This window comes from Euprymna scolopes, chromosome 46 (assembly GCF_053919585.1).
Source record: "Euprymna scolopes isolate OS-2025 chromosome 46, ASM5391958v1, whole genome shotgun sequence".
Lineage (NCBI taxonomy): Eukaryota > Metazoa > Mollusca > Cephalopoda > Sepiida > Sepiolidae > Euprymna > Euprymna scolopes.
The window spans coordinates 150,722,526-150,749,391 of NC_136527.1; the positions used below are offsets into that span (position 1 = coordinate 150,722,526).

The window sequence follows — 26,866 nt, forward strand, 5'->3', positions numbered from 1 at the left end:
TAAATTGCCTTTCCTGTATTATAAACTTATTATATTCCTATTGTTAGCAATATATTTTTATCATTAACAGTAACAACTATGGTAGTTGTATGTTTATTATTCCTACAAATTCTTACTATATTATTGTTTATTTTACTTTATTAATTGCATAATTTTATATCTATTACAAAATACTATAATATTAAACATTTAAATAACATGACTGTGAATTAAATGTTTATTTCTGTAATTTTTAAATGTTTTATAAAGTTATAATTCTTGCTTTGTTGGCATCATTAAAATAAACAAGGATATAAAAAATATTAAATTTCATTTATTTTTTATTTTCAGATATTCCTGCTTGAAAGTTTTAATGGATATTAAGGGATCATATTCCTCCTAAAACAGTATTCTTTACACAATTATTTGCTTACGTCGCAGACGACAAAAACGTCTGCACACAACTTTATTAGACACATATGTGTGAAGAGTTATTTTATCTGGATTGTTAAGCAAATAGTGATAAGACCATCACACATATTTAAATTCGTGAAATTTTTGTTTAATGTTTTTATAAATCATAAGATATCGAATTTAACATTTCAGAAATATCTGCTTATTTATAAAAGAGAATATTTTAACTTTTACACAACGAAATATCTCTTATCAAATAAAGTAAGTGATACGAATTGAAATTCTTTTAGCATAAAATCTAACTTGCATCAACAACTCCAGATTAAAACTGAAAAAGTCAGGATAGAATTTCATATTGTTTATAACTTGGTAGTGATAATCCTGCTGCAGGAACCATTTTATTTAACTATGGATATACACATTAGGGAAAAGCCACATTCTTGTAAAGTCTGTGGATATTCTTGTTCTCACAAATCAACATTAGTGATACATATGAGAACTCACGCTGGAACAAAGCCACATTCTTGAAAAATCAAAGTTAGTGAGACATATTAGATCTCATACTGAGGAAAAGCCACATTCTTGTGAAGTGTGTGGATATTCTTTTACTGAAAAATCAAAGTTACTGAGACATATGAGAACTCACACTGGGGAAAAGCCATATTCTTGTGAAGTGTGTGGATATTCTTGTTCTGAAAAATCAACATTATTGAGACATATAAGAACTCACACTGGGGAAAAGCCACATTCTTGTGAAGTTTGTGGATATTCTTGTTCTCAAAAATCAACATTATTGAGGCATATAAGAATTCATACTGGGGAAAAGCCACATTCTTGTGAAGTTTGTGGATATTCTTGTTCTCAAAAATCAACATTAGTGGGACATATGAAAACTCACACTGGGGAAAAGCCATATTCTTGTGAAGTGTGTGGATATTCTTGTTCTGAAAAATACACATTAGTGCGACATATTAGAACTCACACTGGGGAAAAGCCGCACTAGTATATTCGGTCTCTCTGTAAAGGGGTTTATTAGTGTCCTTGCAAAGTGACATGGATTTATATACTAATATGAGGATGCTTCTTTCAGGAAGTAAACCCTAACCAAATGTTCCCAAAAACCTATATGAACAAGAAAATTATAAAAAGTAAACAATGGCAAAGGATAAAAAGGTCCCCTCACTGGGCCATACGTGGAAAATAACTGTAACTTTTCCCAGTGATATTACTACAGGTAGAAACACTGCGCTGGAGAATCATCCAGACCAGACAAACGCAATTATAAAACAGTGAATTGGTCGATTGTGGAAAGGAAAAAATCCTTCACTGCTTCAAATACTTAAGATTTGAAAAATGGGGTTGGTGCAAGGACAAAATATTCGAGAGCCAAATAAAAAGAGAAAGACTGGAGGCAACTACAACCAAAAAGTTACTCTCTATAGTCTCACAAATTGATAAATATATACATCCACATGAGATTAATGAGATAAAGGAGAGAGCCATAAAAATGACTGAAACTGATTTCAATTCCCAAAAAGACCAGGAAGAACACCATGAAACACAGTAGAGCCGAGAAGAAAAGTGGACCCTTATATGGGCAATGGAGTATGCCAAAGCCAAATATACAGGACTGAAAGAACGGTGTGCAGGATGGCAAAGAATTTTCTACCACCATTGCCCATACAAAAATAACATCCCAAAGAGAAGACAGACTTCCCAGAAATCCAACTTTTTGATGAGTGGAACATTCTCGTATGATGAGATTGCAGAACTAAAACGCTGCACTCACCAGATGGCAACAAACGGGGAGTGCCCAATCGACAACCCCGTCCCCATGCAGGAACCATACCAGAAAGACAATATATATAGCCCAGCAACAAACCCTGCGGCACAGGCACATGACACAATGGAGAGATCTCCACTGAAAGAAGGAGCACCCACCAAAATCTCCTCATCAATGAATAGCCTGTCAAAGAAACAAGACCACCAGATTCTGAGGAGACGACAGAGCCAAAATAATACTCAAAATCTACTGATAGATACAGAGCAGATTGAGCTAGAGAACCTGCTGGCTAATCAAATTGAAAGAACTAGGCATCTACAACTAAAAGACCGACCCAGACTGGTCCAAATAAAGATGACCAAGGCCTTTAAAAATCTCTCTGTAAAAGTGAACGATGCTCTCTCTAAGTTAGTAGCAACAGATGCTTCGTTAACAGAAATTAACCATGCAACATATGGGGCCGCATGATTTATCCAAACAAAACTCTTTCCCCAAACATCAGAAAGGAAAAAGGAGCATACAGGAGGCCTAAACCAAATGAACCAGTCTGGAAAACCAAACTCAAAAAAAGGATAAATAGTTTTAGAAAAGAAATACCCCAGATATCTTCTTTCCTGCTGACCGAAAATCCCGGACAAACTTAAAGAAGAAGGTGAGAACTTTAAAATCTCGATACTCCCTTCAAACCACGAACCAACTAAGAGCCCATATAGCAGAAAATCAGGCAAAAGTGAAGGGCTTAGCTGCACAAATAAAGAAAGCAACAAAAAATTGAGTCCAGGTCCATATACAGGTTGTTTGACAGAAACCCAAGGATAGTGTACCGAAATATCATCAGAGATAATATCAAAGTAACATCACCACCAACACAAGAACAGATCGATACATTCTGGAGGCCATTGTATGAGGACCCAAAAAACATCGGGAGAGGGAGTGGATAGGCACAATAAAAGGATCAGTCAAGGGCAAGGAAAAATGGCAGCGTTGGAAATTACGAAAGCAGCTGTAAATAAAAAGATAATCCACTACAGCAACTTCAAAAGCCCAGGAATTGATAACATTTCAAATTTCTGGCTGTAAAAGCTGACGGCACTACACCAACACTATGCCCTAGCATTCAATTTTCTTATTAATATCATCAATATATTAATAAAATTTTTATTCAATTATTTAATGTTATTTGATTTGGATTTTATTTTAACAAACACATATTGAATTTTCTTATTAATATCATCAATATTCTGATAAAAAATTTATTCAATTATTTAATGTTATTTGATTTGGATTTTATTTCAACAAACACATATTGAATTTTCTTATTAATATCATCAATATTGTGATAAAAAATTTATTCAATTATTTAATGTTATTTGATTTGGATTTTATTTTAACAAACACATATTGAATTTTCTTATTAATATCATCAATATTCTGATAAAATTTTTATTCAATTATTTAATGTTATTTGATTTGGATTTTATTTTAACAAACACATATTGAATTTTCTTATTAATATCATCAATATTCTGATAAAAAATTTATTCAATTATTTAATGTTATTTGATTTGGATTTTATTTTAACAAACACATATTGAATTTTCTTATTAATATCATCAATATTGTGATAAAAAATTTATTCAATTATTTAATGTTATTTGATTTGGATTTTATTTTAACAAACACATATTGAATTTTCTTATTAATATCATCAATATTCTGATAAAATTTTTATTCAATTATTTAATGTTATTTGATTTGGATTTTATTTTAACAAACACATATTGAATTTTCTTATTAATATCATCAATATTCTGATAAAAAATTTATTCAATTATTTAATGTTATTTGATTTGGATTTTATTTCAACAAACACATATTGAATTTTCTTATTAATATCATCAATATTTTAATAAAATTTTTATTCAATTATTTAATTCTATTTGATTTGGATTTTATTTTAACAAACACATATTGAATTTTCTTATTAATATCATCAATATTTTAATAAAATTTTTATTCAATTATTTAATGTTATTTGATTTGGATTTTATTTCAACAAACACATATTGAATTTTCTTATTAATATCATCAATATTTTAATAAAATTTTTATTCAATTATTTAATGTTATTTGATTTGGATTTTATTTCAACAAACACATATTGAATTTTCTTATTAATATCATCAATATTTTAATAACATTTTTATTCAATTATTTAATGTTATTTGATTTGTATTCCATTGTTACAAATACAACACATTTACTGAATTGTCTGTTGGATACAATTAATATTCTTGCAATATTTTTTACAATTATTGTAATATGTTCATGTTTTCTAATTTCATTGTCATCCTTCAATTGTTTGGTATTTTTTTTTAAATTCCATATTTTCAATTAGATTTGTATAAGTATTTATAGGCTGAATAACCTCGATATTCTGAAAACAAAGTTATTTATCACCGTATAACTTTGTTCTTTTATTGATCATAATCAACCCCCACCATAATAATAATAATGTAATTTATAAATTTAAATGTAGCTGAATTGTGGACTATGTGGGGTCGGATGTCGTTATGAATTTATAGTAGAGTTCAATTTTTTTGTCATTTGACTGACTTCGTCGTTTGTGATATTCCTTCCTCTTTTTTTGTTAATGTTTTTGCATGAAATATTCAATTTTCATGTGACGATTATTTGGATTTGGGGGAAGTTTAAATGTAGTTGCAGTGTGGACTACGTGGGTCAGATGTCATCAACTATCGTTATGACTTTATAGTAGAGTTCAATTGCACGTACCTAGCAAAATCAGAAATAGAACTTATCTACAGAGTTTTTTTTATAAACACAACCGGTTCTTCTATAGCTGAACATTTGCTTAAAAAGCCGGCATGTGCCACGGATTTTAACACTGACTTATTCACAATTCTGAGTCATGCTCATTCGACCTATCATCTGAAGATCTTGGAGACTATTTGCGTTCGTTTGAAGAAGCCTTCTCTCTGCAAGCAGACGAAATGTCTCTTAGGTTTGAACGTGATCAGTCTCAAAGTGATATCAAAATATAATTTTAAAAAGAGGCAATGCAGATGAGTTTTAAAAGAAGAGGCAATACCTCTAAGGGAAGTAACTCTATTTTACTAAATACGACGGTTGAAAAGCATTTGCTTGTGAAGAGTCCGACGTTTGCGAGAAGAAAGAACTGATTCGTTTTACTTTGAAAATAATTTCTGGCGTTTATATCACTTAATACAAATTACTTAGCTTGTCGCCGCACGAGGGAGGAGAAAGCTATCTCGGCTATTATGACTCTCGGTCCAAAACTCATACTTTTGTGCGCTTTTGCGCATGCTCGTCACATATTCAATACTAGCAAGGACACCCGGAGTAGCTTGGGATCGTATAAGACAATACGTTACCTACCTGTTATCTTATTAAGGCAAACTGCAAATAAGTTGTTTTGGTGTGGGGGATCCCTGCTTGTAGATGGATTCCCTTTATCAGAAGGCTGTTGATTGTCTGACTGATTATTGTGGTAGGTAGCGTCTAGAAGGGCGTCATCTGCAGATCGTACAGCTTAATGAAAACGATCAATGATAAGGGCATGTTTTATTAGCACATTTAAGACATTAACATGAAGCACGCCAAAAAGCAGGATACGAACATTACATATATACAAGGAATATTTATTTACACAGGTTACGAACATTACATATATATTTATTTATAAAGTTTATTAACATTACATATATACAAGGAATATTTATTTACACAAAAGATTACAAACATTATATATATACAAGGAATATTTATTTACACAGAAGATTACAAACATTACATATATACAAGGAATATTTATTTACACAGAAGATTACAAACATTACATATATACAAGGAATATTTATTTACACAGAAGATTACAAACATTACATATATACAAGGAATATTTATTTACACAGAATATTACGAACATTACATATATGCAAGGAACATTTATTTACACAGAAGATTACGAAAATTACATATATACAAAGAATATTTATTTACATAGAATATTACGAACATTACATATATACAAGGAATATTTATTTACACAGAAAATTACAAACATTACATATATACAAAGAATATTTATTTACACAGAAGATTACAAACATTACATGCATACAAAAAATATTTATTTACACAGAATATTACGAACATTACATGTATACAAGGAATATTTATTTACACAGAATATTACAAATGTTACATATATACAAGGACTATTTATTTACACAGAATATTACGAACATTACATATATGCAAGGAATATTTATTTACACAGAATATTACGAACATTACATATATGCAAGGGATATTTATTTACACAGAATATTACGAACATTACATATATACAAGGAATATTTATTTACACAGAAGATTTCGAACAGTACATAGATACAAGGAATATTTATTTTCACAGAAGATTACGAGCGTTACATATGTACAAGGAATATTTATTTACACAGAATATTACAAATGTTACATATATACAAGGAATATTTATTTACACAGAATATTACGAACGTTACAAAGTGTTTGTATGCATATGAACTAACATGAACGTAGATAAAATATCCGTTGCATGCTTGTGTGCGTGAATTTATGCAAGAGTTCATATTATATGTTGGAAGTCCATTGTATGTTTTAGAGTTTTAATTATACATAAATGTTTAATACTACCTTGTGGAAGGGAAACAATTCTGTCAAGTCGTATTTAAGGGGGTGTGTCCCTTACCTGAACAATAAGAAACATGATGTCATGCTGTAGGCAAGCGAGGGAAAAATGAGACATATTGTCATCTCGATGTCTCGGATGGAAAGATGAAGAGAGAGAAAAATGGAAGAGGTAACATAGAATGCCACCTGTTGGCAAAGCTAAGATTACCGCAAGGGCGGTAACCGGTGCATATAGAAGGTGCATGTATAGATGTTTATGTAGTTTTATAAATGCCTGTTAGATTTGATAGGGTGTGTTCCTATAGCGGTAAGTTTTAAGCACTCGAGAGCATTTATTCAATATTTTGAATAGCAGATTCATTGGTTTAAATTTCAAACACTCGAACATTTATTCAATATTTTTGAATAGCAAATTCATTGGTTAAAATTTCCAGCACTCGAGCAATTATTTAATATTTTTGAATAGCAGATTCATTGGTTTAAATTTCAAGCACTCGAACATTTATTCAATATTTTGAATAGCAAATTCATTGGTTAAAATTTTAAACACTCGAGCATTTATTTAATGGCTAATTTATCTCCGGACAGTAAGGTGTCGATTTTAAAGATTAATTTTAGGATGTTGACATCGGGGATTACTATTGTTCAATCTAAAAACGTGTATTGGTAATTAATCCAACCCATGCTTAGATTTGTCTGTTGTCTTCTACAAACATAAATAATGATCTTGTTAATCAAATGCTTCTTCATCCCAAAAGAGTGTGTTGTAGTATACTGATATATATATATATATATATATAATAAATTCCACATCCAAACAACATCGCAGCCCACAAGAGCAATGACAGTCAAAGAATCGGAAGTCCAAGACTCGAGCTTCGCCCTCATTCGAGCCCATCAGTTAGACACATCCGAACTCAGGATTCGAAACCCAAGCCTCTTGCGTTCGGATGTGTCTAACTGATGAGCCCAAATGAGGGCGAAATTCGAGTCTAGGACTTCCGGTTCTTTGACTGTCATGGCTCTTGTGGGCTGCGACGTTGTTTGGCTGTGGAATTTATTATATACTCTCTCTCACATTCTGAAAATCATATATATATATATATATATTTTTTTTTAGTCATCCATATATATAACATGCATATATATGTGTCAAATTATATAGCATGTACATAACCGTGTTCATGTAATTATGTCTCTGGATGTATGTATAGTGTTCTCCTTTCTGTTTTGTTAGTATACAGCATTTATGGTATTCTCTGTGCATATTAACCCTGTGTACAACTGGAACAAATAACATACCTTGCTGTCTTGGTGGTTTGTCATGCAGAACGAATACATTTCCTCTGAAGTAATATTTTCATATACATTTATTCCATGGCTGATACTTCTGTCTCAGTTGCAGACAATTCTCTCTGTGTTCTACATCCTTAATAATTAGAAACTAAACACAGATGAATTTGTTATGAAGATTAGTCTCTAATTAGTCTATTTGCTTACATGAATTGCAGACACAAAATCTGTATCCAGGTCTACTGGCCAACCCAGACACTGGTAAGGCCAATTCTGACCGACGGTCTATCTAACTAGATGATGTATAATAACGCGTTTCTTTGTTCAGCTCTTACGTCATCAATCAGGTCATCGTATTCTTTATTGTATATAGTATTTTTATTTCCAAGTTAAAAAAAAACTATTTTTACGAATTTTATAATCTTTCTTTTTCTGAATCAAATTCCAACTGTTATAATTTATTTTGTAACATTTTCCTTTATTGAAATATTCCATATTGAATAACATATAACACCATCTGCCCATTTGCTTTTTGAAGGAATGATCAGTGTGCACATTGTACAGCTCCAAACAGCAAATGGAGTGAGGTAAACTGGTAAATGGCTTTTTGTAATCAATCCAGGCCATTGATAGATTTCTTTGTCTTCTTCTGCAGCCTTCTAATATGCTTCTGTTTACAAGGTCTTTGTACCTAGTTTTTTTCATCGTACACCCCCTCTGATCACTTTCGAGGTAATCACCAGCAATCAGATGGTCATATGTTTCATCAGCGATTATCCATATTAGAAGATTCTTAGTTGTTGTAAAGCAGCCGATTGGTCGATATTTGTTAGTCATGTGGGTGTCCACATTTTTGGGAATAAGTGATATACAGCCTAAAGTAAGTGATGATGAAGTGCTATCAGTTTTTTCAGCCAGAAATTTGGTATGTTGTCTATTTCTGGGGTTTTGAAATTACTATATACAGCTACTTTCCTGCAGACAGCTTCATAGGTAATTTTTACAGCTGACATCTTTTCTTTATCCTTATTCGACTCTTTTATGGTATTTATCCAATTGTGTTCTTTATGTACTTTAGTGTCCTCATAGAAAGGCATCCAGAAGTTTTCAACTTGCGCTTGAGTTGGTGGGGAGCTCACCTTTATTTCTTCTCTAACGAGGCCCCTATTAACCATTCTTGGGTTTATTGCAAAAAGTTTATTTATTCTTTTTGCTTCAAAGTTTTGCGTTTTGTTTTTGTTTGTTCGTGTTGGGGTAAGAGTTTTAACTGAATAAACCATGCTGTTCAATGTTGCATTAATTGTAGTGATTCTTGTGAGGGTATAATTGACTTTTGAAACACACATCTTATAGACTTTATTCATTTTAATTTTTAACAGCCTTTCCGATATTGTTGCTATGTCTGCCCAGGTTTAAATTGTGTTGGGAGTGATTTCTGGGGAGATGTTGCATTATAAGATGGAGTGACACGTCGGGTATATTTCTGGTTTGTTTTTTGTAGACATCTTAGGCTGGGACTTGGTGGCATTGTCTCAGGGAGCTGTGTCAGGTGAGAATGTGTTGTAGTGTCTCCCTGTTGGGTTTGGCAGATCTTGGGTATAGGAAGGGGATTAGTGATTGGGCAATTATTGTTTTAAGCCATTTCCTGAATATTTTTAGCTGGGATATTTACTTCACAGAAAGACGTTCATTTTCAATCTCTTTCTTGTTTGGACAATGGTGTTTAAAAATCTATTTCCATTGCTTACAACTTTCTGTTAGTTTTTTATATTTTATTTTAGCATATTGCATTGACCAAATCTATGTCCATTTTTCCTCTCTACTCCACTGGGTTTGTGCAAATTCATCAGTGTTAGATTTGGTAAAATCAATCGCTGCTTCACTAAAAGCTTTCTTCTTGATTGACTCTCTAACATATTTTGTGAGATATTTATGTACTTGGGATATAATTGAAAGTAAGTTTTTAGTTGTAGTTAGTGATGTTTCCTCTTTTGCTAAGGTTGAAGATTTAACTAGACTCAAATACTGTAGCTTTTTCCTCCCCCATTTCTCATACCTTGAGTATACGAAACAGTAAAAAATAATTTTCTTTTTTTTTGTTATATTGTCTTTTCCTCGTAGTCTTTGTTTGGTCTAGCCAGATTACAGAAGAACTTTGCAACTTGATATCAGATGACCAACACTTTCCAATTCTGTGTGGCAGAATCTGCATTTATTGTCATTACTGATCCCTGCCATCTTCTTGAATGCATTGGTCATCAATCCCTGGTCTTGGGCAGCCATTATGACCCTTTCCTGATCGTGGTGGAGGGATCCTTTTTTGAGCAAGTCCAAAGAACCTTCTTTATCTATGTATTCCCGAGAAAGTTCCCCCAGAAAATACTTTGCACGCTGATGTTGTTCCCATTCTTTAAGGTTCATCTGTTGAAAGGTCTCGGTATATTTCTGCCGGCTTTTCTTGCTATTTCTGTGGCACACTTGTTTAGTGTTTCGTCCTCATCTGAGAGACAACTCTGACCAAAATGTTTGGCCAGCTGGGTGACTGATGTTGTTCTGCTGTCTCTTGATGTTCATATACTATTGAGAGGGTGTCATTCTGGGAGCTTTTCAGATACTGACCGGTGCTCACAATAGTTGCCCTATGTTGATGATTAATCTTTGAGAGTCCCAGACCTCCTTCTCCCCTGGACACATACAGCCTTGGTAGACACTGATTTCTATATATTATTTTATAAAGCGTTAGTAGCTTCCGTGTCTTTACATCTAGCCGGTTGATGTATTTTTGTGGCCAGTCAATGATACCAAAGCTGTATGTTATTACTGGCATAGCAAACTGGTTTATGGCAGTAATTTTATTTTTATTGGTGAGCTGGGTTTTGCATATTTTCCTCACCCGACGTACATATTCTTTACTAATCTTCTCCCTCATCTTGGCATGTTGTATGTTCTCGTTTTCCTCAATGCCAAGGTACTTGTAAGGCTCATGCTCTTCTAGATCCCTGATGTCGATGTTTTCATTAAGCTGCATATTTTCTGTGTGGGTCTTCTTCCCAGCTCTGAGTGTACATTTGGCACATTTATCCAGGCCAAAATGAGTTCTCATATGTGTCACTAATGATGATTTTCGAGAACGAGAATGTCCACACACTTCATAAGAATGTGGTTTTTCCATCTTTGTTTCATTTTTCTTATCATTTTGTTTAAGCCAGGGATGGGGCATCCTACCAGATGCCAAACATACACCTGCTATTTTAGACACTCCAACCGAGAGATCTTTTTAAGATTCTAACCGTCCCTTTAAGTGCAATTGTTTGAATCTCCTTTGCACTTGGTTTACCTGGTATATTTGTAACATAGTTTGTAAAATTCTTTTTCATAAGTCCGGTTGCTCCTATAATTACTGGAATGATAGAGATCTTCTTAAGGTTCCAGTTTCTTTTCATGTCATACATAAGACCCTTGTATTTGGTAATCTTTTCCCTCTCAGCTCTGTTTAACCCAGCATCATTCGGGACACTAACTTCCACCAAGGTTGCTTCCTTCTCCTTCTTGTCCCATATTACAATGTCGGGTTTTATAGCTCCGTTTTCTAGGAACGTGGCTGTAGGGATTGCATAGTCATAGTGGATGGTATATGACTTGTTTCCGACTGTTCTTTCGGGTATATGTTCCCATGACTTCTTGCTGCATTCGATATTTAACTTATTGCAGATCGTCCAGTGGAGATATTTGCATACTTCATTGTGTCGCATTGTATAGTAGCCGTCCCCTAGCAGAACCTTACAGCTAGAAATCAGGTGGCTCACACTCTCTACTTCTGTGTGGCAGAACCTGCATTTGTTGTCTTTGCTGAGACCACTCATCTTTTTAAACGCATTGGTCATCAAGCCTTGATCTTGGGCAGCTATTATAAAATTATCCTGGTCATAGTGGAGCGATCCATCCTTTAGCCAGCTTATAGACCCTTCCTTATCAATATAGTCTTGGTTATATTCGTCCAGAAAATACTTGGCCCGTTGTTGGTTGGCCCATTCTTCAACTTTCTTGTCATGGAAAGCTTTAGTGTATTTCTGGCGACTTTTTCTGGCTATTTCAGTCGCAGGTATCTTTTCTGTTTCTGTCTCACGTGTAAGACAGTCTTTCCCAAAATGTTTGGCCAGTTTTGTGATGGATGTTGTTCTACTGGCTCTTGATTCCTGATGTTGGTGTACCATCTTGAGGGTTGGGTTTTTAGAGCTCATCAGATATTGTCCGGTGCTCACAATAGTTGCACGATGTTGATCGTCAATCTCCGAGAGCCCCATACCTCCTTTCCATCTGGGCAGATACATTCTAGACAAACACTGGTTTCTGTATATTACTTTATACATTGTCAGCATTTTACGTGTCTTAGTGTCTAGTCTATTTATGTCTTTTTGTGGCCAGTCGACAATACCAAAACTGTATGTTACCACTGTCATGGCTAGTTGGTTAATGGCAGTTATTTTGTTTCTGCCTGTGAGTTCTGTTTTACAAATCTTCTTGTATGTATCTTGTATCTTCGGCGTATGTACTCACTTTCAATTTTGTTTCTAATCTTGGCATGCTGGATGGTATCATTCTCTTCTATGCCAAGGTATTTGTATCCTTCCTGCCCTTCTAGGTCTTTGATGGTGGTATATTCATCAAGCTGTATATTTTCAGTTACGATCTTCTTCCCAGATTTGATGGAGCACTTGGCACATTTGTCCAGTCCAAATTTCATGCCAATATCTCTGGAGAAATTATGTACGACTTGTAAGAGTTCATTTAAGTCGGCATCAGAACTGGCATACAGCTTGAGGTCATCCATGAAGAGCAGGTGGTTAATTCGTTTGTTTGGGTCTTGTCGGCGGTCCTGGCTTAGATTGTAAGTACATTTGTTTTTGTTTAAAAGTTTGCTTAACGGATCTATTGCCAAGCAGAAGAGTAAAGGGGATAAACTATCTCCTTGGAAGATTCCTCGCCTGATGTTTACGTCCGTGACCCTTATATTTCCTTTTGTGTGGCTTAATGTCATGTTTGTTTGCCACATTTTCATTTGTGTAGCTATGGCCTGTTTGATTATCGGGTGTATGTTATATAGCTCTAGACAGCGTAGAAGCCATGTGTGTGGTACACTGTCATAAGCCTTCTGATAATCAATCCAAGCCATACTTAAATTTCGCTGTCTCTTCCTACAGTCTTCCAAGATAGTTTTATTTGTTAAGAGCTGGTCTTTGGTACCTAGACAGTCCCTCCTACAGCCTGCTTGTTCTTTTGCAAGATATGTGGCGCAGGAGAGGTGTTGGTATATACTGTCCGCAACAAGGCCAGTGAAGAGTTTGTAGGTGGTAGTGAGACAGCAAATGGGCCTGTATTTATTAGGGTGCTGCGTTTCTTTTGTCTTTGCTATGAGGGTTGTATCTCCTCTTAATAGCCATTCTGGTGTGGTTTCTTCTCCGCTCAATATTCTGTTGAAACAACTGCGATAATGCCCATGTAATGATGTTAGTTGTTTCAGCCAGAAATTGGGGAGATTGTCTATGCCAGGCTTTTTGTAATTTGAGACGCCATTTAACTTCGTTTTTATAGTGCCAGCTGTTATTTTTGGCTCCGGCATCTCTGGCTTATTTTCTAGGCTCCTCTCAATAGTATGGATCCATTGAGCCTCTTTGTTATGGGTGATCTCGTTCTCAAAGAGAGGCCTCCAATAATCCTCCAGCTCTTGTATTTTGGGCGGGTTTTTCACCGTTATAGTGTCCCTTATTAGGTTACGGTAAAATAACCGAGCATTCTGCTTAAATGTTTTGTTTTCATGCTTTGCCCTATTCTTGCTTTCCCTTTTCTTAATGCGTTTGGAAAGTGCTGGGATTTTTCCTTCTAATTCTCTAGCTACGTTTTGTAGCTGTCCTGCTTTTGTACCATATTTCCTGCTGAGTTTGCCGATGATGTTCTTCAGTCGTCCCTGTACAGCAGGGGCGGCTAGGAATTGTTTAATCTGGGACAATTCCCTTCGGCACAAGTTTAGCTGGTTTTGGATCTTTTGTTTCCAGCGTGGTATTGTGTCTTTTGCCTCTGGTTCCCGTTGTTTTTGGAACGTTGGCATTATTTTCCTTACAATGTAGAGTCCTGAGGCATAAGACACCTGATTTAACTCAGTCAGGGTTGTGCTATATGGCACTAGTCTCTTGAGAGCAACATTAACCCTTTTTATTGCTACCTTTGTTGCTCTCGTGGTTGTTATTTTAGGCAGCATTTGTATTTCTTTAAGTCCCATCCGTTGGACCTCCTCAATGGTCTTACATAGTTCTTCTTCCAAGACTAACTGGTCATCATCCACCTCGGGCATTTCCTGAGGGAGTGTTGCTGGTGTTTGTGGTATTTCACCTGTTAGCATTGGTGCCAAAGAATCAAGTACCAGTGTGGGACTATTTGTGGTTCTTTCATTTTCATTCGTAGATATGGGTAGGTTATTGGGTGGTATTTCTATGGGGTTTTGAAGTGGGTTCTGGTTTGTTTTAATGAGGGATGCGACTTCTGTTTTTAGATGTCTTATTTCTTCCTCATTCATCACCTTTAAGCTGTTGTATCTTTGTGACCTAATTTTTGGAGATGGGACATTCCGTTTTCCTGGACAGAAATGGAAGAATATTTCCCTCCAAGTTTCTGTCCTTTGTTTTTGTTTGGAATATTTTGCCTGAGCATATTCTATTGCCCACATCAGTATCCACTTTTCTTCCCAGGTCCATCTTGGCTCAATTCTTCGAATGTTCTCCTCTTCCATAATAGGAATGTAGTGTTTTTCTGCCTCCTTTAGAGCAGCAGTCTTAATTTCATTTCTTTTTCTGCCTCCTTTAGAGCTGTCTTTTTCTGCCTCCTTAAGAGCTGTCTTTTCTGCCTCCTTTAGAGCTGTCTTTTTCTGCCTCCTTTAGAGCTGTCTTTTTCTGCCTCCTTTAGAGCTGACTTTTTCTGCCTCCTTTAGAGCTGTCTTTTTCTGCCTACTTTACAGCTGTCTTTTTCTGCCTCCTTTAGAGCTGTCTTTTTCTGCCTACTTTAGAGCTGTCTTTTTCTGCCTATTTAGAGCTATCTTTTTCTGCCTCCCCAGTGTGAGTTCTCATATGTGTCACTAATGTTGATTTTTGAGAAAAAGAATATCCACACACTTCACAAGAATGTGACTTTTCCCCAGTGTGAGTTCTCATATGTGTAACTAATAATGATTTTCGAGAACAAGAATATCCACACACTTCACAAGTATGTGGCTTTTCCCCAGTGTGAGTTCTCATATGTGTCACTAATGATGATTTTCGAGAACAAGAATGTCCACACACTTCACAAGAATGTGGTTTTTCCCCAGTGTGAGTTCTCACATGTGTAACTAATGTTGATTTTTGAGAAAAAGAATATCCACACACTTCACAAGAATGTGGCTTTTCCCCAGTGTGAATTCTCATATGTCTCACTAATAATGATTTTTGAGAACAAGAATATCCACACACTTCACAAGAATGTGGCTTTTCCCCAGTGTGAGTTCTCATATGTGTCACTAATGTTGATTTTTGAGAAAAAGAATATCCACACACTTCACAAGAATGTGGCTTTTCCCCAGTGTGAGTTCTCATATGTGTAACTAATGTTGATTTTCGAGAACAAGAATATCTACACACTTCACAAAAATGTAACTTTTCCCCAGTGTGAGCTCTCATATGTCTCACTAATGCTGATTTTCGAGAACAAGAATATCCACACACGTCACAAGAATGTGGCTTTTCCCCAGTGTGAGCTCTCATATGTATCACTAATGAGTGTTTTACAGAACAAGAATATCCACATACTTCACAAGAATGTGGTTTTTCACCAGTGTGAGTTCTCATATGTCTCACTAAGTTTGATTTTTTAATAAAAGAATATCCACACACTTCACAAGAATGTTGCTTTTCCCCATGGTGAGTTCTCATATGTATCACTAATTTTGATTTTTTAAAACAAGAATAGCCACACACTTCACAATAATGTGGCTTTTCCGTAATGTGTATATTCATATTAAATTAAATTGCTCCTGGCGAAAGTTATCACTACCAAATTATAAGCAATATGAGATTTTATCCTGGCTTTTTCAGTTTTAATCTGTAGTTTTTTATGAAAGTTAGAGTTTATGCTAAAGAATTCTTAGTTTTTTATGGAAGTTAGAGTTTATGCTAAAGAATTCTTAATTGTGTATAACTTTTCATTTGTTTGATAAGAGATATTTTGTAGTGTAAAAGTGAAAATATTCTATTTTGGAAATTAGCAGATTTTTCTGAAATGTTAAATTCGATATCTTATGATTTATGAAAACATTAAACAAAAATTTCACAAATTGAAATATGTGTGATGTTCTTATCACTATTTGCTAAACAATCCAGATAAAATAACTCTTCACACATATATGTCTAATAAAGTTTTGTGCTGCCGTTTTTGTTGTCAGTCACGTAAGGAAATAATTGTGTATAGAATACTGTTTAAGGTGAAGGATGGTCCCTTAATATTCATTAAAAACATTCAAGTAGGAACATCTGCAAATAAAAAATAAATGAAATTAAATATTTTAATATCATTGTTTATTTTAATCGTGTCAAGAAAACAAGAAACATAACTTTATAAAACATGTAAAACTCACAGAAATAAACATTTAATTCACATTCATATTGTTTAAATGTTTAATACTATTCGTATTATTTTATAATTGATAAAAGAATTATGCAATTAATAAAGTGAAATAAACAATAATATAGTAAGAATTTGTAGGGACATTAATACTATAATTAATAATAAAATATATTGCTACTAATATGCATACAATTACCGTATTTGCTACTGAAATTTAAAAAAATATATTGCTAACAATAAAAATATAATAATTTTATAATACATGAAAATTTAATTTAAATACTCATTAAATTAAAGTTAATAATAGAAATCAATATATAATCTAGTTACTTAGCAATGCATACTAATATGGTCTTTTAAAATAGTTTTTGTTTGTATTTCTGTGTTAAAATATTAGCTGCTTATTTATGTGTTTGATATTTAACTGGATATTTTCCTTACATTACACATCTGTTAATACTGATAATAGCGAATTTAATGAAACAGAATAAAGTTTTTATTTTTTTTACTATTATTTTAAGAAATTAAGATTTTTCATTCAACAAATTATTTAATCCAACGTTTTTGAATGCATTTTTATAATTAACATATTTTATTAGCAATAAACAATGTGTTAAGTATCGATTATTGTATTTTATTTTTAAAAATTACGGTTTAATACATATTTGTATAGCAAAAAAGCTCTCGAAAACTGTGAATTGGTTACCTTACCAAATTTAACAGAATTGATATTTTTAGTAGTTATTTTAATTTTGAGTAAATAATTTTTTTATTTTGGAAATCTAAGAAATTATTTCGTCCACTATTTTTGCGTATTTATTATTCATATATTTTTTTATTTTCTTTATGATTTTTATCCTAATTGTTTTCACCTTCTAATAGTATAAATTATTAAAATATATTGATGTTGAAAGCTTTGTATGAATTTAAATATCGCCTGTAAAATGAGCCTATTTAACTCATGGTATACGACTAAACTTCTTTTTTTGCATATCAATTGGCCTTAATATTGTGTAGTTGTACTTCCCTATTAGATGAGCATTGGATTAGATAGGCTTACCTAACATTTCTGAGCTGGCACTATCAATTCTGTGTGTGGTTTATAAGATGCAGACTTAATAGGTATGAAGTTATTTAATTAGAACTAGAGCAGAAGTTGTTCACAGGAGAGACTATACATGGGATACGAACTAAACTTCTTTCTTCTGCATATTAATGTTTTATCGATAACCAGTAGATATTTTATTGTTTTTTAAACTTTGTTTTTAATTTGCTTTAAAATTACATTTCCTTTAATCGATTTTGGATTTTTATTTCGTTAAACATTTCCTTTTTGAACCAAGAAAAAAGTGAACGTTTTATTCTTTGATGAACTGATCAAAAGTCTCATGATTTGTTTTAGTTTATGCAATGAAGCACATGTAAGACGCAGTAATTTAAACAATATGTGAATTAAATGTTTAATAAAGTTACATATGCTCTGAAAGTGTAAATCATTTTCACTGAGTTTAATAAACCGTTGTATTTTAAGATATGTTTATTGAAAAAATACATTATAAACGTATATTATTTTAAGGAAAATGCGCATGTATGCGCATGTGTGTGTGACAATCTTGATGTAATATTTTCCATTGTTATAATGAGATATATATATCTAGGTTCATCAGAAAACGTTTGTTTCTGCCTTCCTAAAGCACATGCATATACTGTATATAAAATATGTAAATTTATTAAAACTATCGACAATTTCTTATAAAGGATTTATTTAATGCCGAAAACGTAACTAATTCGGTGCGAAAACCTACATTAAAATCTGTACATTTATTTTTTATTAGTTATTTTTTGTTTTCCGTATATATTTATCAAATTTAATGCATATTATTCAAATTTATCGATTGTTTAATAATATCCGTACATTATTCAAATTTATCGATTGTTTAATGATATCCGTATATTATTCAAATTTATCGATTGTTTAATGATATCCGTATATCATTCAAATTTATCGATTGTTTAATGATATCCGTATATTATTCAAATTTATCGATTGTTTAATGATATCCGTATATTATTCAAATTTATCGATTGTTTAATGATATCCGTTTATCGCTAATTCATGTGAATATAGAAATTGTTGTTACTACGTGTTTATCTCATCAGCAAGTTAATATTTAATCTTTAACTATTGGTTAAAGCAAAATTGTTATTTAATAATTTGTAATACACAATTAACATAGTAAGCACATGAGAGTATAGGTCTACAAAGCTAAGATTACCATATGTATTGTGTATTGTTGACAAATATGTATTGTGTATTGTTGACAAATATGTATTGTGTATTGTTGACAAATATGTATTGTGTATTGTTGACAAATATGTATTGTGTATTGTTGACAAATATGTATTGTGTATTGTTGACAAATATGTGTTGTGTATTGTTGACAAATATGTATTGTGTATTGTTGACAAATATGTATTGTGTATTGTTGACAAATATGTGTTGTGTATTGTTGACAAATATGTATTGTGTATTGTTGACAAATATGTATTATGTATTGTTGACAAATATGTATTGTGTATTGTTGACAAATATGTATTGTGTATTGTTGACAAATATGCTTTCGGCCAACTATCAACATCATCTTTATCTTAGACTTCTAAAAGAGTCTCAAATATACGCTCTGCACAAACATACCTACTCTCGACCAAACGGAAAAACATCAAAATCCAACCATTCTCATTTGTTGTTGCTTGTAAGGCTTCTATTGTTTGAGACGAAAAAATTTAGAATTGGATTGAAATGTTTTATCTTAAAATATTTTTTCATTTTTTATTCATTCAAACGTTAAAATTATTTGTAATCATAGACGTTTAACTTATAAGCGAGTTTTATGTTTCATATTTAAATATTAGTAAGACAAATTTTGCATGTCGTTTATATTTTATGCATTTAACATGATAAGCAATATGGTTACAATTTATTGTGGCAGAGAGGGAGTTGTATCGGTTTTAGTTTTCTTACGTTTGTTGAGGGAGAATAAGAGCCAAGTGTCGTTAACTATTCAATAATTTCACGTAAAAATTTAATAAACAAAATATACTGAAAAAGTATCCTTATTGGCGTTTCAAAAAACAACACACATTGCAACTGAAACATAATACTATGGATTTCGGGCCATATCAGCAGAGGCATCTCCTGTGATTTGTTTTGCATATATAGTCAGGAAAACAGGGAACCGGGAGAGAATTACAAATGTTTTCATGAACCTTTTTTTTTCATTGTTAAGTCACAATTGAAAGGGAGAAACAAACAAAAAACATAAGTTTACAGCTTTGAATAGAAAGGTACTGGAATATGATGATGTATTATAATGAGTTACCTTAACAGAGAATTGATGAAGAGTAACACTAGATAAACATGTCAAACGAGCACAAAATTAATTGTCGGCCATGGTTTGTGTTTTCCTATGATTATTATTATTATTGAGTTTGTTATATTGAATTAAATATCATTTCCTATAATTATCATTAATATTGAGTTTTTCTTGAATTAAGTAAGATTGTATATGATTATCATTATTGAGTTTGTTGTATTGAATTAAGTATGATTTCATATGGTTATCATTATTATTGAGTATCCATATTCCATGTCGTTTATATAGTGCTGAGATGATCTTAAGTAATAAAATTAGCAGTGGATAGGTAAGTGCCATATTGAAAGATATGCTAATTCAACGAACCCATAGTATCCATATTGGCATTAAATATCATCTTTACTGTTTGTATAGCAAACTTTACCCGGACATTAAATTGTATTATGTGTAAGGAATGTGTAACAACTCACCTGCCAAATCGATTGACCTTAAAATGTTTATGTGTTTTATCAATACTAATTCATTTTCACATAATAATCAGACAATATATATATATTGTGCTGTATCAATATTAATTCATCTTCACATAATAATAAGACAATAAATATATTGTGCAGTCGCACTTCATTGTTAGATGAACATTGGATTAGATAGGGTTACCTAACATTTCTGAGCTGGTACTATCCATTTTGTGTGTGGTTTATAAGGTGCAGACTTAAGTTATGAAGTTATTCAATTAGAACTAGAGCACATGTTGTTTACAGAAGAGACTTTATAGAATTTTATGATCTCCACAGAATGTTCTTACAAAATGCTTAAACATGTTGGATTTAAATTTGTGACCCCAGCTTTTAATAGTTTGTAACAGTTTTTAATAGTTTGTTGCTTTTTTTAAAGTTGTTTTTACACAATAATTAATATATTTATTCAAGTTTGAGAAAAGTTTTAAATTATTATATTTTTTGGAGCAGTGAACATTATACGTTTGAAATTTTATATACCTATGTTTGACTTATGTTTTTTTGGTAAATATCCAGATACGCTACTACAGAACACCAACCACTCTAATGTGTTTTTTTACAGGAAATTGAGGTCGCTGACATCGAATCTGATAGTCAAACTCTGGGCAAATTTACCGTTTGCATGGTATTAACCCCCGAACCCACGAATAACTTTCCACCATTTTGCAGCTTCCGTTTACGCTACGCACGTGCGCTGCATCATGAACGACGGCTTGCTTCACCTAGCAAACTGCCTTCTCACATGGCGTACCAATCAAAAAATTATGGATTGACATTTTTTTAATGACTTACAGTTAAAGAAAAGTACAACAAATCGGGGGACTTTTTTTTGTCTCGCGTAGTTTTTAATGTGGTTTACAAAAACATAAGCACCACATATCTTTATATTTTTCATTCTTTTTTTTGCGGGAGGGGGATTCAATTATAGAAGTTATGTGGCTTAATAGGTGCTTCTGCAGTTTAGTTAAACGTTTTCCCGTAAGTAACGCACTGACCTTTACCAATTAGAACACCATTTAACATTTTCCGAAGATTTTACTGTGTACATTGGGGGCGCGAGCGGGGGGGGGGCGGATGTGATGTTGGGGCGCACAGTAAATGTCGGTGCGTTACTTTTTGAAAATTCTATGTTCCAGGTAAAAAAAAAATCAGATAAATTATCCCCCCTACTCCAACTTGGAGTGCTTTCCTTTTCTTGTTTTATTTCTTTTTCAGCTAATTTTAAATTTTCCACCCAAAAAGTGTTATAATATATTTTTTAAAATTAGAAAATTCTATGTCCTGGAAAAAAAATCCCCTCCCCCCAACGTAGTTTGCTTGGTGAAGCCATCGTTTATGCTACAGCGTGCATGCGCGTAGCATAAACGGAAGCTGCAAAATGGTGGAAAGTAGTTCGTGGGTTCAGGGGTAAATACCATGCAAACGGTAAATTTGCCCCAAGTTTGACTATCAGATTCGTTGTCAGCGACCTCAATTACCTATAAAAAAACAAATTTACCGTTTTTTTTTTACAAAAGAGGGCATCATTTATCAAGGTCCAGATACTACTCGAGGATAAGGGTTAATAAGCATACAGTGGTCAATGGAACACTGTCGTCGTAAAAAGTGGAGGAAATTATTGATAATTTTTTCAGCTAGACGAGTGTTTCTCATGAAAGTTTGGTGAGGGGGACTATAGAGTGGAGCTCAGACGAGCACTTGCCATGAAAATAATGATAAAGCAGAGACAGGCTGTGAGAAAGAGTTTGCAGGGAAGAGAAAATGGCATCAACCACTAGAATATGAAGTCTACTTTTAATTGTGTTAAGGCAGGGAACATGTGTTCGAATAGATACATTGAGATCATTGCCAAGACTGGTACGAAGAAGGTGGGCTCTCTCTACCCTGCTAGAAAGTTACTTACACTTGAAAATATCCTATACCTCTACAAAGCTAACATTCGCCCATGTATGGTGTACTGATGTGACATTTGGGCTGGTGCATCTGCTACTAGTCTATCGCTCCTGGGCAGGGTTCAAAAGAGAGTCACCAACCTGATAGATCCTGAACTTTCATCTAAGCTTCAGTCACTGTCTCATCGACAAAATATTGTATCCCTCTGCTTGTTTTACAAGTATTTTAATGGTGGATGTTCTGATGAACTACAAGCTATTGTACCCCCTTAATGAAAATCCCCCCGACAAACCTGACAAGCAGCAAAGTCCCACCCCTACACAGTAGAGATCCTTAGATGTATGAAAGCCTTCTACTCTAATTGTTTCTTTCCCAGAACTGATAGACTTAAAAATTATCTTCTGGCTTCCTGCTTCCCCAACTGTACTGACATGCAGAAGTTCAAGTGTAACGTGAACCGACATATTGCTGCCAAACTCCCACGTAGTACCCTTGTAGCTTATGTCCCTGATAGTAGCCCCCTACATCAAAGTGGCAATGTGTCTTGTTTGGGGTGAAAATGTAATAAAAAATGCATAGTTTTCCACTCAAAATGGCTGCCGACTGTGAAGTCCACTTGCACGTTTTTTTTAAATCTTAATTTACTTTACTTATGCAGAGAGTGATCCACACACACACATACATACAGATATATATATATATATATATATATATATATATATATATATATATATATATATATATATATATTATTAAATAGGCGGTGGTAGTGCACTTACTGATCCGGGCTATTTTTTAAAATCATATTTCCAAGTTTAATTAAAGTTTTATGACATGTTTTTTTATTATTCAATTGTAAGGTTAAATATACAAAACACCCTCGCCTCCCCAGATATATATATATATATATATATATATATATATATATATATATATATATATATATATATATATATATATATATATATTAAATAGGCGGTGCTAGTGCACTTACTGATCCGGGCTATTTTTTAAATCATATTTCCAAGTTTAATTAAAGTTTTATGATATGTTTTTTTTTATTCAATTGTAAGGTTAAAGTATAGAATAGGTACAAAACGCACTCGCCTCCCCATATTAAGGATGGCTTTTAAAATAATAACGTTATTATCTCAGCACGGATCAATAAGTGCACTTGTAAACAATTAAATACTGAAAAAAGCAGTTAACATTAGGACTTTCGAAGAAATCGCGTAAATTTTACTTAAATAAACACATTTTGGTGCTAATGCAGAGAGTGATCCGCGCTATTTTTTAAATCGTATTTCCAACTTTAATTAAAGTTTTATGATATGTTTGTTATTCAATTGTAAGGTTAAAGTACAGAATATACCCCCCTCCCTATGTTAAAAATAGCTTTTTATAATGTTATAATTTCAGCACGGATCACTCTCTGCATGAGTACCCAAATTTTTATTGACGAAATAAATATTTTCATTGGATTGCCATAAAATTAAACCTTTTTATGTTTAATATGATTTTAAAAATCAATATGGGGGGGGGAGATTGCAAAAAAAAAGTTTCAGATTATTTAAAAGTTATTGAATGGGATTTTATTAAAGCGTAAAAAATAACTTACCTTTCATATTGTAAACTTATTTTAATATTTTAATTTTACTTAAATAAACACATTTCAGTCAATGTCAAGTTTCTTTCCAACTCCTCCAAAAACTTTAAAATTACAACTTTAATAGGTTTTCGGTTATGCTGAAAAAGAATATCACATTTAAATTTGGGGAAGATAAGTAGTTTTCATAATATGAAGAAATTACTTTTTCAATAAGTGGGGGATCACTTTCCTATATAAAAGTAACGTAAAATGAGTACCCACTTTCTGGTCACTAAGTAATTTCTTCAGATCATACAGCAATTTTTAAGTGTTATATTCGTTTTCAGCACCCCCCCCCGAAAACCGGCGTTGTTTTTTACTAAGAGATTCGTTCATTTTTTTTTTTTCATTTTAAAATTTGTTTTATATGACCAAATTATTAGGTGACCAGAAGACGGGTGCTTTTTTTACGCTAAATTTATATAAGACAGTGATTCATTATCCAATACTTTAAAAAAAAAAGTAATTTCTTCATATCATGAAAACTACTTATCTGCACCAAATTTACATGTGATATTCGTTTTCAGCACCATTGAAAACCTAGACAAGTCGTCAGTTTAAAGGTTTTTGAGGAGTTGGAAATAAACTTGACATTGACCCGACCCACATGGTCACATTTCATATATATTTTATACACGAAACCAATATTTTTATTGGATTGCAATAAAAAATAAACTTATTTTAATATTTAAGATTACTTTAAAGTTGTTGAATAATATTGTTGTAAAGTGAAAAAAAAAATAAACTTACCTTCCATTCGAGGAATTTTATACGAAAAATAAAACGTTTTTCTTTTGTGTCAAACGACGCAGAAAATTTGTTTGTTTGTTAGGATTTCTTGATATAATCTTTAGTAAATTGATACAAATTTTGTTTTGTGTGTCCAATTCATTAAGCAATTAAATATATGAAAATATAAAAGAATCAAATTTAAAAGACAAAAAACACGATTTAAACGTGTAATTATTATAAGAAGAAAAAAATCAACTGCTTCAGAACAAAGAACTTATGTTCATCGTAAAACGGTGTAATCATTATTTTGTTCCTCGTGTAAAAGATTGAACATTTCATTATTATTTGGATTAGTCGAACTACTGTTTACATCCAAGATGAGAACAGTAATCCAAATAATCCAAATATAAAAAAATGCAAAACTGAATATTTCACATAAACAATTCAAAAAGGAAGGAATTGAACAAATAGCGAAGTCAATCAAATAACAAAAATAGATTTGAACCAACAAGAAACAAAACAATAATCACATGATTACATTATGAAACTTGCGACTTATTTTTATCAGATTCGATTCCGTTAACTTTACGATGACCTTAACTTATAATTCCAGACTTATACCAGATGTTTTACATGCAATCAGCATTAAACGACTAACGATAGGGGTGTAGTAGTACCTGTTTCTAGTATGTTTGTGCATTTCAGTCATGTGTCGCTTTACTTGTCATGTTTTGAGACCTCCCATGTATTACCTCCTCCTTTGATAGAGAAATAACGCAATGTTGTAAAATGTCCCGACTTGCAAATGTGAATATGAGAAAAAATATAACAGAACACAAATCGATATTTAACAACAGCTGAGTCTCATGAGTTGCATTATACCGTATTTTTCCATCAAAGGGACATAATTCCCAAACAGTTACCTGCCCCTTAAACGATAAACGCTGTGTAATTTGCTTGCGCCCTTCTTGTTTATGTTAATATATATATATATATATATATATATATATATATATATATATATATATATATATATATATATATATATATATATATATATATATAGATAGATAGATTATAATTATTTTTCTACTACAATAATTAAATACCTACAGACACTAGTGTTTCATCCTTTCGGGAATCTTCAGTGCAGGCAGGGTGTCACGATTACTACCAGTCGAACGATTCGAACCCCGCATCATCACGAGACATCTCTGGCTCGATTAGCGGAGACCGTATCCATTCGCTTGAAATAACGTTGAATTTTTAAACATCTTAATTTTAAGTGTTCATTTTTTACGTCAGGCAGACAGTGGTTACGACGCTCGGCTGACACCCATGATTGCCGGTCTCGATTGACGGGAATTCACGAGAATTTGGATCAAATTATGCAAGAGTACCTAAAAATATATAAAAAATATAATTTTAGTTTGCAATAGCTTTTCGAAAAGGAAGAGTTATCGATCCCTGACAAGCGACATCTGTCGCGATTCTTGAAACTAAAATACAAACATTCACCTCATGTAACTGTCATGTATAAGTGCCGATTCTTGCTGTTAAAAACTTGATATGTTCATGAAACAGTTGCTTTTAAATCCTTCTGTCTTTTCATCCTCATCACCAGATGAAATGTAAAATACGCTCGTGGGTGTGAGTATGCGAGGAAATAGAATAGAACACAAATCGATAATTAATTAAATCACATTTTTTTTGTCTTTTTATATATCGTTTAAAGGGCAGGTAACTCTTTTGTGTATTATGTCCCTTTGATGGCAACATTACGATATAATGCAACTCATGAAAGTCAGCTGAATTATAACAAATGTCAACATGAACAGCATGTCTTTAAATTGCCGTGATA

The 26,866-nt window shown here is 32.7% G+C and overlaps 1 protein-coding gene across 1 annotated transcript; it reads right to left on the bottom strand.

Annotated features, from left to right (window-relative positions):
• Positions 1-2,915: 2,915 nt before the first annotated feature.
• LOC145270236 (uncharacterized) lies at positions 2,916-25,287 on the bottom strand. Its single transcript, XM_080125871.1, has 3 exons — positions 25,024-25,287; positions 13,807-16,743; positions 2,916-2,919 (listed from the first exon to the last, which is right to left on the bottom strand). The coding sequence occupies exons 2-3, from the start codon at positions 14,970-14,972 to the stop codon at positions 2,916-2,918; spliced, it is 1,170 nt and encodes a 389-aa protein (XP_079981997.1). The 5' UTR covers positions 14,973-16,743; positions 25,024-25,287.
• Positions 25,288-26,866: the final 1,579 nt, after the last annotated feature.